Source organism: Typopeltis vanoorti, chromosome 2 (genome assembly GCF_054136105.1).
Source record: "Typopeltis vanoorti isolate ZY-2024b chromosome 2, IOZ_Tvanoo_1.0, whole genome shotgun sequence".
NCBI lineage: Eukaryota > Metazoa > Arthropoda > Arachnida > Uropygi > Thelyphonidae > Typopeltis > Typopeltis vanoorti.
This window is the reverse complement of record NC_143550.1, coordinates 180,099,822-180,115,335: the sequence shown is the minus strand read 5'-3', so window position 1 is coordinate 180,115,335 and position 15,514 is coordinate 180,099,822. Positions and strand designations below refer to the sequence as shown.

General features: G+C 34.5%; 2 protein-coding genes across 3 annotated transcripts in view; both read left to right on the top strand.

The window, feature by feature from the left end:
- Positions 1–15,514, top strand: part of Set2 (SET domain containing 2) — a 552,532-nt gene that overhangs the window by 257,365 nt on the left and 279,653 nt on the right. The window lies entirely within an intron of this gene.
- Positions 3,381–15,514, top strand: part of LOC150109702 (uncharacterized) — a 31,454-nt gene continuing 19,320 nt past the window's right edge. The window contains exon 1 of the mRNA XM_090414209.1: positions 3,381–3,405. Coding sequence (XP_090270335.1) covers positions 3,385–3,405 — 21 coding nt within the window. The 5' untranslated portion in view covers positions 3,381–3,384. The remainder of the gene's footprint in view (positions 3,406–15,514) is intronic.

Below are 15,514 nucleotides of genomic sequence, written 5' to 3'. Positions count from 1 at the left end.
ACAGGTAAAGAAAACAACTCTTCTGTACCACTTTATGAACATTATGTTACTATCGCACATATGAGTATATTACAACATTCAATTTTTTCCTGTTTAGAAAATATATTAAAATATGTAACATATAGCATATATTTCTTTTACAGAAGGTTCTGTAAGCGATTTTTTTTTTAAACCTACCTTTCATTCATTTAATATAGTTGACTCTCACTATATCAGATTAATAGAAACTACAAGAAGGATCTGTTATAGAATGCTATTGTGAATTTCTCTTAGAACTGCACCTATAGGGCTTTGGTCATAACTTTTCAGCATTTTGTTATTGCAGTGCATACTATAGAGTTAACTGTATCTTGAATTATGTACACTTCATTTTATTAAAGAGATTTCCAGTTTAAAATTTATTGTTCTCCATTTTCTTTTATATTATATTACTGACTTTTATATTTAAATCTCAGAAAAGCATAAATTTCATCTTTCATGTTTTTATGAAACTATAAATCAAGGCAAGTCAAGTTGACAATTTTAAAGCAGAAAATGAAATTTTTTGCCTGTATAACACAAAGTTGTCAGTCAGATACATTTTTTTATTTTATGAAATATATAGTTGACTGTCACTATAGAAAACTCCTTTATAAGAAACTCGCTCTTAATGAACTGCTTAAAAGCTCTGATGACATTCTGTTCTATTCTATTACATCACTGTAACACACAATTTGTGGATCCCTGTGACTTTACTATATTTGGAGTTGACTTTTGTTTAGTGTGAATCCCACTCATGAAAGGTTGCAGACTTGTAACTCTATTTATCCCTTAGCCCACCCCATGAAACATCTGGGAACTCTGATCTAGAAATTAACATTCGGGCCTATAATATTAACAGGGTGGTGGCCTCACATCAGACAATGAAAATTTTGTATGATCTAGAGACTTTTACAAACATCCATATCATTGTGCAATTTGATCTCTCAGACTGTTGGTTGGAGAACAGATTCACTGTTTACTTGGCCATTCAAAGATGTGTGTGTGTGTAAAATCAACAGTATACAACAGTCACGTTTACTTGTTTTCTTTGCTAAATTTGCTTAGTTTCATGTTTTTTCATACATTGATTTCAGATCAGAGATATTGTTGCTGATTCTCCAAATTTAGTATAGTGCCAAGAAGAATGGAAAGATCAGTGTTAAAATAAAGATAAAATTTAAAGATATAAAAAAATGATTAGGGAAGATACTTGTTTCAAGGACATAGAGCATATCAAGAGCTAAATGGAAATGGGTAGAGCATATGACAGGAATTGAACATGAATGGGGGGAAAAAATTGTGTAATTTGGATAACAGTAATGAAAAAACTGGGAGAAATGGGAAGATGAGATTGAGAAAGAAGATCTAGAGAAAGCTGACTAAAAGACTACTGAAGAATCCATGTCTTACAGTATATCGATTAAATAAAAGAGATGATAATTTTATAAGATCAATGATTGCTGAAGTACTGAGCTTGGACTCAGTACTTCAGCTTTGTTTTGTGCTTTTATAGTGATCCCAGAATATAGTATAATATTATCTCTTCTGTTGTTGAGGAGTCTTGCTTTTCAGCAGTTTGACGATTGATAGATTAGAGTTGGCCATGTTTGATAGACAGTTGGTGACATGTTTCATTTGGGATGTCCTCTAAGAAGGAAAAATTACATGCAAGAACTACAAAGTGAGAACAAAAATATAAAAGTTAGTTAAATAGTTTTATATAATTCAATTTTTTAAAAAAAAATGTAGACTTCCAAGTTTTCCTATGTGAAAAATGTATGTAATTTGAAAAAAAATTATTCTCTTCATAATTTAAATACACTATGCCTGATTTTGTGAAATTTTATTAGGAATAAGCATAGCATGTTCAAGAATAAGTGAATTTATTCTTGAAGTATGATATCTTTTAGAATTAATTTGCATTTTATTAATCATAGAACATTGATGAAATATGCATTGCTCCCTTGCTGAACTCTTATCTACTGTTGTTGCATTTTAATGAAAATATTGAGAATCTTTTATAATCGTATAAAACTGCTTTAGAATGCACAAATATATTTATGCCTTGTCCTTTTAGTTTAATTTTGATTCTGTGTGTGTCTGTTTGTGAGAATTTTTATCACATCAGACTATCAGCTTCTTAAATATTGTATCTTTTTATTTTTTTTTTTTTTTTTTTATATCTTTGTGAAGGTTTTCATGCCTCTGGATATTATGGCTGTTGGAGTTTGTCGTCTTGAATTTTTACCCCCATTCAAATACCACATCCACACAGATTTGCTTCCAGTATTTCAGTTTTCAAGAAAAAAATATTCATCCCAATACCCTTTAATCATGATTATCCACACTTTTTGATTACTGTTTATCTCTTTCTCCCACCACTACCCCTATTTTCTCTCTCTCTCTCTCTCACACACACACACATACACCCCTTTAGTATTTCCAAAGCAGATAATTAATATGAATTGGCAGTTTCCCGAATTATGCATCTCAGAAAGTAGTATACTACAGTTCCACAGAATTTCATATTTACTGCATGAGCTTACATTTAATCTCTCCTCCTGCTACTACTTGAATCACTGTTTCACAGATTTCTTTAATCTGCATTTTTAGTTATTTTTTGTAACTTTCTGTTTGGGTTCTGATCATATCTAGTATATAGTAGATGCATTCTGTGACATACATTGAAAAACAAGGTTAGCTCACACCAAAACTTAAATTTATACTTTTCAGGAACATTTTTAATTCCAAGGGGGAAAAAAAAAAATTAAAACTACAATTATATATGTGCACACTGAATCTTTATGCAATAATCATACAGATACCATCTGCATTACAATATAATGGGAAATGCTCATGTATTTTTCATATTGCAGTGTTGAGCATGTTGAAAGAACTACCAGTTTTAAAAACCTGTTGAACCACTACAAACTTTAATATAAAAATTGATTTTGCTTAATTTATAATCTCTTAACAAAGAAAAACCAGGTTTTATACTTCATTGAGATGGGTATGTTTGCTGTTGGAAAAAGATTTTAGCACATCTTGATCATTTAGTTCATTTTCACAAGATACACCATTTCATTATTGCATGCATTTTTCATATGTCTCCAAGATAATTCACCTCAAATTATCGCTAATAAATATATATAAATATAACAACTTATTTAAAAAAAACCTTATTTCATCCTTCCTACAAAAATAAGTTTTATGTTGGGTTTGAGTTACTGTCATTGGGTGTGTGTGTCAGAGAATACCTCCTAACACCACCCTTTTTTTCCAGCTGCCTTGCCTTTTGATGATTCGAACTTGAAGACATCTTTTTATGAACTTCGGAAAACACGTCAGCAGAAATAGTTAGTCATGTTTACATGTTATTTCCAGGTAAAGATAATCTACCTTTTCTTATCTGTACATTGCATGAAACACACAAACATTTAAAGATTAGGTATATACCTTTTACAGAAAAGATTTTTATACACCCACTCACATGCAGTGGCATCTTCAACACAAACAGTATAATTTCAGAGTGATATTTATTTTCATTATTGCACCACACATTGCTTACTATATAACATACAAATCTAACAAATTGCAAGTACAGACATGTACATTTATATGTGTATGTATATATATATTATATGTGTGTGTGAATTAGATATTTAAGAAATGCATTAATTAATACTGACAAAACAGCCATATCTGTATATCAGTACTCTCAAGATCTGTGTATTCTGGTACAGGACCCAATGTTCATTTTGTCACATAATGAAAATACTTATACACATTTGATATCGGGTTTGTCATTCCATTGACATTTTTATAAATTGATGAGTTTGTTACCATAACAATTACTGGAAGGGATCATTTATAGACATGCATATTACCTCAAATAAACAGTGTTACCACATCATAAAGTTAGTCATAAAAACACCAGAGGTTGTCAAAATATCAAAATATTGTTTGGGGGCAGGTAGGGATCTACATATAACTTACACATCCCATTACACTGAATGTCTAGTGACTAAATAGTATTTTCTACATCAAGTTGAAAATGACAATTAAAATAGCTACCATACAGTGTCATGGCATTTGATTCTACTTACCTGTAGTGTACATAGCACTCAAGTGAAACTATTTATCTGACATTTTATTAACCAAATCCCTTCCTTACAGTATCAAAGTATTTGGCATTGTTATGCCGATGTAAAATATATCAATGAAGGCAGTTATTCAATATTGTAATTCAACTTTTTAATGGCCATGTCCTCTTTAAGACTTGCTTCCTTAAGGGGAAGGGTATCATCATTATCATATTCTTGATATGTGTCCTTGCATAGGGGATACAGGATATTATAATAGTACTGAATGAAAAGACATCCTGGGAGAGCCATGCTAACCGTTATTCACACTACCTGTCACACTTCTCCTTAAACTCATTCACCATTGGAGCACTTGTAACTACCTCTCGCCATCCATTCTGCTTAATCATCACTTTCCAAGCAAAAAATCTAGTCCACATGCTTACTAAGCACACCCGTACACAACTTTCAGGTATGACCCCTTGTTCTCCCCCCTCTCATTATGTATCTAAAAATTCCTGTTGTGTTAATCTTGTAGTATGCTACTTCTGTATCCCTTTAGTACCTTATAAATTTCTATCATGTCTCCTCTCCTCTGCCTGTAAACTAAATTCTGCAGCCTGCATACCTTCCATCTAGCCTCATATGGATTATTTCATATTTGGTCATTTGTCTCAATATCCTCTCCACCACCTCCTGATCTCCAAGAAACACAAGTGACCAAATCTGTGCACATTGATCAAGGTGTGGCTGAATTATAGCTTTACACAGAGGGATAATAACTTCCCTATCTTGACTTGTCAATGCATTCTTCAGCATCCAAGTAATTCTCTGAGCTATTTTTCCAACTTTTGCAATGTGCCCTCAGAACCTCAGCTCTGTCCATCAGTACCATCCAGTTTATTAAAATCATCCTGTAGAATGTCTACATCACCTTTATCAACTATTGCTCTCCCCTATTTTGCATCATAAACAAATAGTTGAATTTCCTGCATCATTAACATACAAATTAAAGAGTACTAGCCATAGCTTGGAGCTTCGAGGCACTCCACTAGTCACCCATGTTCACCTTGCTTTCACTGGCTTGTATTACTATTCTCTGGTATATGTCTGGATCTCCCTTCTCCCAAATACATGCTACCAACTTCCTATACATTGTGATTAGCTCCAACTTATGTGATAGTTTTTCATGTGGTATTCTGTCACATACCTTTGCAAAGTCCAGCAGTATCATGGTTTAACCAGTTTACTTGATCCAATTCTGCTGATATTTTTTTTATAAAATGTGAATAAATTACTAAGGCAGGACCTACCTTTTACAAAACTGTGCTGTCCACTGTAGAGTATCATATTCCTATCCATCCATTTCTGGATTTTACCATTGATGAACTTTTCCAATACTTTAGTCACCACTCCTGAGATATTAAATGGTCTATAATTTGCTACTATTCCTTGGAACTGCCTTTATAATGGAACTATCTTACCATTCTATCTTTCCGCTCCCTTGGAACCTTGCCAGAACTGAGATTTATGCTAGATTAAACAACTTCAGCAGAGGCACTTCCAGTTCTCTTGCACATTTCCATAGTACACTGTATTCACATTGATATTTTTCAATATGCTGAGCAACTCCAATTTGTCAACCTCATTTCTTTCATCAGTCTCTGTCACATCAATAACTGCAAAGTTTCCATTTGGATGATATGCCCTTGCCAAGAAGTTGATAAGTAATTCAACTGTTCTACTTCTGTCATTTTCTTGCCATTGTCCATGAGTAAAGTTATCGTCCATAATAATTCTTTCTCTTATTTAATATATATAGAGAGAAAAACCGTTTTGGATTTACTTTGTCCTGCTTGACTATTTACTCTTCTTTATTACACTAGTTACCCTTTTTGCCTGTGTATTACTTATAAGCATACTGATTATCTTTTTGTGACTGTCTCGTCTCTTCCACATTTTTTTGCTGCTCCTGCTTTTTAACACTGATTTTCCATACACCTCTGTTTATCCACCTGACCCTGGGTATGCAGTCTCATACTCTCTCTTAAATTCCTGACCACTTCTCATACACTACTGACATTCCCTCCTTGTAGCTTTTTATGCCATAGCACTGCTGCAACCTGTCACCTAAGTTTGTCATAATCATCAGCTTTGTAGTTCCACGTAAATCCTTTGACTGAGAATTCCCTATGTTGGTTAACCTCCCAGAACAAGACTGCACAGTTGTTTACCCTGATTGGAAGTGGATGCTATTACCAGATTCAGTACTCTCAAATCCCCGATCCCCTTCTTCATTCTTCATATGCTGTTTCAGGTAATTATCCCTTAGTAACTGTATAAATTCCATTTCCATCTTGTGTGCCCTTTCCTCCTTGCATTCTATATCAAAGTAGTTGCAATCCCCCGCTTCCCATAATAATTGCTTGATATCTGCATGGTATCTACATTTTTCTTCTGAAACCCCCAGGTCTATTGCAGCAGCAACAATATATTTTGTCCTATTGGCTTCTATCTCACACCCTCTTCTTCATCGCCATTTTCTGTTCACTGCTAAATGAAGGCCTTTCCCAAAGTTGTCCATTTTCTCATACCAGATAGTCTCAGATGAACCATCTTTCTTAGATCCCAAATCCTTCTTAACTTCTATTTTTGTTGGTTGAAGCTCTTCAGCTATCATTAGTAATACTTCTCCTGTCCAATTCCTTCTATCCTCTCTGAAAATATAGTACTCTTACATTCTATCATTTTATATTAACTAGATCTTGCTGGTGTCAGTTTTCGGCTGAATTTTGCTGACCATGTTGAAAACTCCTCTCCTTTAAGTAGGGGGAACAGCTTTTGTCCCACTCGATGACATGGTTAGTTGTGGAGAAATGAGACGACAGCCCAGAAATGTCCTGTCTGTTGTTTTTGACATAGCCAATGTGCTCCTTTTGCCTGATTTCGAGGCTTCTCGAAGTCTGTCCAATGTAATTAGAGCCACATGAGCATGGAATATTATAGACTCCAGCATATTTGTAGAAAGGATGGTTGTCTTTTGGAGATCTTAGTGGTTTACGAATAGTATCTATAGGTTGAAATGCTACTCTTATTTTGTGTTGTTTGAGGAGATTGGCGAGCTTGTTGGAGATGCCACTTACATACGGAATTGCTATTGTTTTTATATATTGAATCTCTTCTTTTCTCTTTGTGGTGGTTCAGAGAAAAGGATTTTATTGACTAGTCTTCTTGGATAGCCGTTCAAGTACAGATTGTTGGAAATAAATTTTAACTCATCTTGAAGGGTCTTGTTGTCCATTGAGATGCAAATAGCTCTTTTCTTTAACATGTGTATAATGCTGAGTTTATGTGATATGTGGTGAGAGGAGTTAAAATGTAGGTAGCGACCTGTATTGGTCGGTTTTCTGTAGACCGATAGATTTAAACTGCCATCAGTTTGTTTTTTGATTAAGATGTCTAAAAACGGAAGTTGTTTTTCTCTCTTTCAAGTTCCAGAGTGAATTTAATAGAATGATGGAAAGCGTTGATCTTTTTGAGAAAATCATAAATGTCATCTTTGTTGTTGTTCCATATGATGAAGATATCGTCCACGTATCTAAACCAAATTTTAGGTCTAGGAAAAATTTGTGATAGGATTTTGTTTTCTAAGTCTTCCATAAAGAGGTCAGCACATGAAGGTGAGAGTGGGCTTCCCATTGCCAAGCCTGTTAACTGTTGATAGATTTTATTTTTCCAAGAAAAATAATTGGAGTTTAGGCAGTGAGCAAACAATACGGTTATATCTTGTGGGAATAAGGTACTTAAGATGTCAATGACCTCTACTACGGGAACACTTGTAAAGAGAGAGGTGACATCTAAGCTGGCTAGAAGATCATTATCCGATATCTTGATGTTTTTTAGCTTTTCTACGAAATGTCCAGAGTTTTTGATGTAACTCTCTGAGTTGTGGATGTATTGCTGTAGGAGTTTCGAGAGATGTTTTGACAATAAGTAGGTGGGCGAGTTGATTGCATCAACTATTGGGCGTAAAGGAATACCCTCTTTGTGCACTTTTGGAACTCCATAGAGTCTCGGAGTTAAAGGATGCATCGATTTTAGTTTTTTAATCAAGTCTGTTGGCCAGTTAGATAAATTGCGTAGTAATTCGTTGGTATCATTGTGATTTTTTAATGTTGGATCTTTTGTTAAAAGACGGTAAACAGACAAGTCAGAAAGTAGATGGTTAACTTTGTCTTCATAGTCCTTTGAGTTCAGTATCACAGTACTGTTTCCTTTATCTGCTTTAAGTACTATGATGTCTTTGTTGTTTTTTAAATCACGAATAGTTCTTTTATCCAGTGATGAGAAGTTTTGTTTTGTGGAATAGGGTGCGGAAAGTATTATGCAACTTTTTAATCTTAGATCATTTGCTGTGTGAGGTGGTAATAATGAGATTCCTTTTTCTAGACTACAGATGAAATCTATCTTGGGAATCTGTTGTGGAGCTGTTGCATAGTTGAAACCCTTTTTGAGAATGTCGATTTCAGGTTTCTTTAAGATGTGGTTTGAAAAATTAAGAATAACTTGGATGTCTGGTAGAGAAGGTTTAGACTCATTGTGGGTGGTATAGAGGTGGTTAAATTTTTTAATCTGGGTCTGTCTGCTTTTGTTAAAAGCTTTGGTGAAACTGGTGTTGATCATTTTATCTAACACTTGCCAAATTTCCTCATCTAAAGAGCTGGATAGATCCATGAACAGTTCATAACATTGTGAGTCAATTTGACTAAGCACAAATCTTGTGTGATGTAACCTTTCACGAATGAGGAGCATCGATGTCTTGAAATAAATATTTTTAGCTTGTCTAGTATTGAAAAGAGGTTTAAGATGTAAAAACTTAGGAATTATGCAGTTATCACGGCAACATTTTAAAAAAGTGAGATGGTTTAGTAACCTTGCCTTTTTACATTTTAAGATTTCAAAATGGCGTACCTTGATTTTCGTATCACCATTGACTCTATTCATCATGAAGGTTGTTTTCTTGATCATAAATAGTAAATAATAATATTTGGTTAACCGATCAAGTGTTGATCAATATTTCAACACTTGATTTCATTTTAACCTATAGATACTATTCGTAAACTACTAAGATCTCCAAAAGACAACCATCCTCTCTACAAATATGCTGGAGTCTATAATATTCCATGCTCATGTGGCTCTAATTACATTGGACAGACTTCAAGAAGCCTCGAAATCAGGCAAAAGGAGCAAATTGGCTATGTCAAAAACAACAGACAGGACTCCTCTCCTTTATTTCTGATACTTCTGGCTTTTGTGTGCATGCATTTCAATATCCTCTTGGACTCGGTTACTCTTGCATAATGTCATTACCAACCCATTCAGATTTGAAACCAGGTAAATTGCACTGAGTCATTCATGATCATTTCTGCACTCACACTCATTTGTTACTCTTGCATAATGTTGTTACCAACCCATTCAGATTTGAAACCAGGTAAATTGCACTGAGTCATTCATGATCATTTCTGCACTCACACTCATTTGTCACCAGAGTTAGTTAGACAACATTTTCTCAAATGCATCTTCCCTCCCCACACCCCTTGTTTCCCTAATTTGCACCTCCCCTCATCTCACTGAACAAACAATCTCCAAACCAAACATAACTCAAAACCATTGAAGTGTGGTCCATCAGGCATATACAACCCCTTTGTCCATCCAACTGACTCCATACATCTATAAACTGCATACCTCATGTACGATCTGCTCTTTAAATCATTAGCAATCATGGCCTTTCTCAAATGAGGCATCAGACTCGCAATCTTTACTTTCTCACTCTTCATTTTTGCTTCTTTCAACAACTTCCATATCCTCTCTCATTGCATATTTCTCACCTTGCAAATAATTTGTCTGCCAAAACAGGCATCTCTTTTACTTTTTTCTTATTAAGTACACCTCTTAACACCGAATCTCTATGCTCACAGTTTCTTGTGCTTTTATCCTTTTCTCATTCAATTTTTTATTTTCACCCCCGTTGTATTACACAGCAGTTTTTTTTTCTCCAGTCACTCGAGTTTGTGTTTTCTCCTGTGAAGGCCTCTGCATAAGTGCACTATTTCTCTCCTGTCGCCTCATCAATATTATCATACTTTCAATCACTTTTATGCTCTCATTTATTTCATACATTATTGTTCACTCCCTCCACTATAATTTCTACAATTTCACTATCTTACCTTACATAGTTAATGTCAGTTACTTTATTCTCCTGCTTTTGACACCACCTACATTTCTTTCATTCCTTCATGAAACATTTCTGTCTCCCTCCCACATTTAATTTGGTTCCACAAACCACTCACTCTTAGTAGTGAAGACGTTGAACCCACAACATCACGCAAAATCCCTAATATTGAAATCATTGAAGTCTTGGCTGCCATTTTTCTGGTATGAATCAGTGAAATGTAAAATGCTTTTTAAACAAATCATGCAATAAGATTCACAATTAAACAGACACAGTTAACTACACAGTCTTAAACTAATAAAACACGCCCAATAACGATTAGCAATATGGCATATTTACTAAAAATAAGGACTTTTAAAGAAAAACAAATTAATCTGCTATCTGTCAGGACTTCACTATTGTTTATTTTATATTTCAGTCTTCTAAGATACTTCTTACTGTATCAATCCACCTAGATCTTGGTCTTCTTCTGGGGCTTTTCTAGTCTTTCTTTTTCTCCCATTTTGTTTTAAGTAACCATATGGGAATGTGTGAGCAGGTTGCATATGTTCCTGAATGACATTCTCATTTCCTCTTATATCTGTGACCTTCTGTCTTGGATCAAGTGTTTTATTCTTTACCCAACTCAGATCTGTAAGTTAAAATTGGTTTGAACACTATCTTATATATAGCTATTTTAGTGTTCTGACTAATTTCTGTCTGTATTCTCAAATGAGACCCAACAAAAAGTCAATACTATGATAAATCTGCTTTTCATTGAATATTATTTTATTTCCTTTACTGGATATTTAGAATTATTGGAATTTATAATTTTCCATTAATGTTACATCTATAAGATTTTATAAAGAAGATAATGCATCGTTCTAGGGATGATTGATAATTTAGTCAGTTTTTAAAGGTTAAGTGCCATCCTGATTGGCTGAGTTGGACAGTGTGTCATTTTCAGGCTATAAGCTATGAGTTCAAATCCAAGAGTGGTACAGATGATGTTTGTAAATGTCTTTAGTTGGTAGATGCTTTTCATCACCCCATGTGAGACCATCATCTTCTTTAGAATTCGATATTCACTATTATCTATTCACCAAATAGGTTCACTATTTTTTACAAAAAAAAATAAAAAATAAAAATAATCCTCCTAGTGCAATAAATTGCTTAGCATTAGTTCTTGCCCTGTGCTATATCAGCTGAAGTTGTCCGTTTTTCATGCAGCCACACAATCAAAAGAATGACATTGATTTACGTCCCATCTAGCATGCAGAAAATGCTATGATAGTTTTTTCATCTGAAGGAAAATTAGACAGTATGAGAGAAATATAGGATTTTTTACTATCAGAAATTCAGATCCCCCCCCCCCCATGCAAAACAAACCAACTGATAAAGTGTATAAAAGTTTTTGTTCTCCTTTACATTATTTATATTGTGTCACTTTTTAATACTTCAGTCGTGATAGCAATAAGTCATTCACTATATGTGAATGAATGACATTGCTATTACTTAATAATATCAGTTAAAGTTTGAGACCTTATTTTGCTTTAATACATACCCATCATGGAGATTTATGAATAGAAATATAGAAAAGCAAATACAAACAATGCATTTTGATTCAACAGAAGTTGTAGTCTCACTCTTTTAGCCTAACACCGACTAGTATTTATTTACATATATTCTTATAAATCTATGGTTGAATTTTTCTGTATTGTGGGATTAAAATCTCAAATTTTTTCCAGGGAGGAAATCCTAGTTGAATGCACTAAAGATTGACTAACACCAGAATCAGCAGGAGATTGTGAGGACATCCCGAATAGATTCTGTAGTGATTAATTACTTTGGGATAGGTGCAAACTTGAGTACAGACATAGAGATAATAAAGGACAAATATTAGCTATGTAGCACATTTGAGTACAATTGAATAGATGCCATAGGACCAGAAGACTTGTTCAAAATGTTCAGTTCTTCTGATATCTTTTTTCTGAAAAATCTGGGAAGCTTATGGTGCTTGCTCAGTAAGTGGTGTGGTGGATGGCAGTTTGCCTTTGTCATCTCTACAGGAGTTGGAGGAAAAGAGTTAATGTCAGGAGGTCAGCTTTATCTTTTGGTGCCATCTGGATGAGAGGTGGAAGCACATATGAGTAGAAGTTGATCTAGTAGCCTTTGCAAGTAAGCAGAAGATAAATTTGTTCTATTGGCTTTTATGAAGTTACGTTTGGATTTGCTGATGGTTGTTTTGCATCTGTTGCAATCTTTAGCATACACTGAATATGAAGTTGGGTTTCTTATTGCAAGCCACCTGCAGTAGCTGTATTTTATTTTATTTTATTTTATTTATTAATTTTCTTCAACTGCCTTGGTACATCTTGTATTAAAAACCAGCTTGGATGAAAATTCTGGTTAGAATGGAAAATGAAGGCCTTCATGCTGTTGAGGATAATTTCTGTCACTCAGATGTTGTTTATTATTTTAACGGTATAATAGAACACAGAAACTAAGTAAATAATTAATTTGTAATTAATCTGTTCAAATGACAAGGCTCTGACTGCTGAACTGACTCACTTACGCCACACCTTCTTGGCCAACGGCTACAATCCACAAAAAATAAACAAAATACTAAACACTCCTAAGAAACCCCTCCCACCATCTACCACAGAGAACTACAACAAAACAGTCACCATCCCCTACATTAAAGGCACATCCGAAAAGATCTCAAGAATCCTCAATAAACATAAACTATGCACCACATTCAGACCATGTAGCAAATTAGCCACCCTCATCCGCTCACCCAAGGACAGCATTCCTCCTTTATCACATCCAGGAGTCTACCAAGTACCCTGCTCATGCAATCAAGCCTACTACGGTCAAACAGGAAGAACTGTGAATATCCGCATCAGCGAACATAAACGATACGTCCGGAAATATCATTATGGGAAGTCGGGCCTAGCAGACCATGCTCTGGATACCCCTGCACACAGGATCAACTGGAAAAACACAAAAGTACTACACAGAAACCCATATAAATCAGAGAGATTGTTCTTAGAGGCGACAGAAGCCCTAAAACACACTCCAAATCTCAACAAATATGGCTGTATTAACTTGCCGAAGATCTGGGAGACAGTCATATTAAGAAAAAACTAGCACTTTTCTAGGACTCTAGTAATATATGATAGCGTTTTTTTTTTTTTTTTTTTTTTTTCAGATAGAGGGCGCCAAAATCAGGACTCTAGTCTTTGTGTTGCTGCTACAATTTTGGTTAAGTACACCATGTTGTTTTAGTCTCGCGTATTGTTACAAACAGTGTTTTTGTGCTCTGAAGATGCTGGTTATAATACCAGCGAAATATCAGCATCAAGTCAATAAATTAATTATTTACTTAGTTTCTGTGTTCTATTATACCGTTAAAATAATAAACAACATGTTCGACGAACACATAAGTCTGTCCACACGTTCTGTCACTCAGAGCAGATTTTTGAGTCAGAAGAGTGGAAGCAGTAGTCAGACTATGGAAAGGAAGAATGAAATTCTGGAGGTCATCCTGCAATTAAGTAGATGTGCACAAGACTGTGATCTGAGTTACCAAAAAGAGAAGTGTCCTCTGCAGTGTATCTAGAAAGAGACCTGATTTTTAAGAAAAAAGAGTATAGGGAGAGCAGAAATAATTATCAGGAATTTGAATAGGTAGATATATGATTTGTCTTAGGTCAGTGCTTATCATAAAACTTTTGCATCACGTCCCAAGTTTGTCTAGGGTGTTGGAAAAGGGATCAATAGTTGTGATCGTTAAGGTTGCCTAGGAAAATAACCTCTGAAGATCATTATTTGGATAACATGATTACATAGGTTGGTTGAGCTTCATGAATAGGAACAAGGTGAAGAATTCAGAATAGTTTTTGGAATTTGAGAGAGTTTGTCAGTTGTGGAGACATAGTCATTCTTTGTTATATGTTTCATTCATATTTCAAGTTAGGCAAAAAGCATAGAATGGGAAATGCAGTGTAATGTGATACTCTGTCTTGACTCCCATGCAAAGTGTGACCAGTCTCCTTGCCATAATGTGACCATGACATTGCCTTATTTAAGTCAGCAGTTAAAATTTAAGATAGTATAGGAAGATGGTTTGATGTAAAATCAGGTGTAACATAAGAATGTACATAATCTCCACTGTTATATCATCTACATGGGCCATTATGAAAGTAATTGGCATTCAGTTGGGTATCAAGATTTGGAGATGTTGATCTAACTATTAAATTTATGCAGGCGATGTTATATTCCAAAACAAAACATATCTCCAGGATTTCTTAAATAAATTGAATACTGCTTGTAACAAATTTGGCAGGAAGATTGAAAATATCTGTTGCATCCTGAATTGAATAGGGAACCTGTAATAAAACTATTTAGGCACAATCTTTATTGAATATGGCAAATTAAAACTGGAAATAGAGAATGGAATAAACAAACCCAGTATTGTAGTAAGCCAACTGAATAAAATATAAGAAATATTAGTCAAAACACAAAATTAGCTATAGATGACACTGTTCAAACCAATTTTAACTTGTGAGTAGGAGCTGGGTTAGATATAGAGCTATTGATCAGTGATCAGATATGAGAGATATATCAGGGACCCCTCCCAGTATGACAGTTTTGAGAAAAGCAATTCAGTGCAAGATGGCATCAGTGACCACAAAATGTAGATATTGAAGGAACCTGTCATTCAGTATTCAGTAATATGCAAGCAGAACTAATTTCAGGTTGTATGGTCACTCAGACAAAATAAGATAAGAAAGGTTAGCAGGAAAAGACAAATTTAAGGCAGACTGGTGCAGTTAGAATTGTCTTAGTAGACTGAGATATAAGATCTGACAATATTGGAGTCCGTCCCAATGATAGACTAATTTGAAAGGAAGATTAGAGATATTATGTTAGTAATATAAACTTTTCACATAGTACTATCAGTCTGTGTGATAATTCTTTATGATTGCAAATGAGTATCAGAATGAATGCTACAACCAATTTCTTTTTAATTATAGTTGACATCTCAAGTAAGCCAATCATTACCAAAAATCAGACACTAATTGCAAGGACAAATGTTGTTATAAGCACCAAAAACCCACTGTTAAATAGTACTTAAAATCACTCCTTCTAAATATGCTTGGCCAATCATTCGCACCGACTTCCCCCCCCCCCCCAT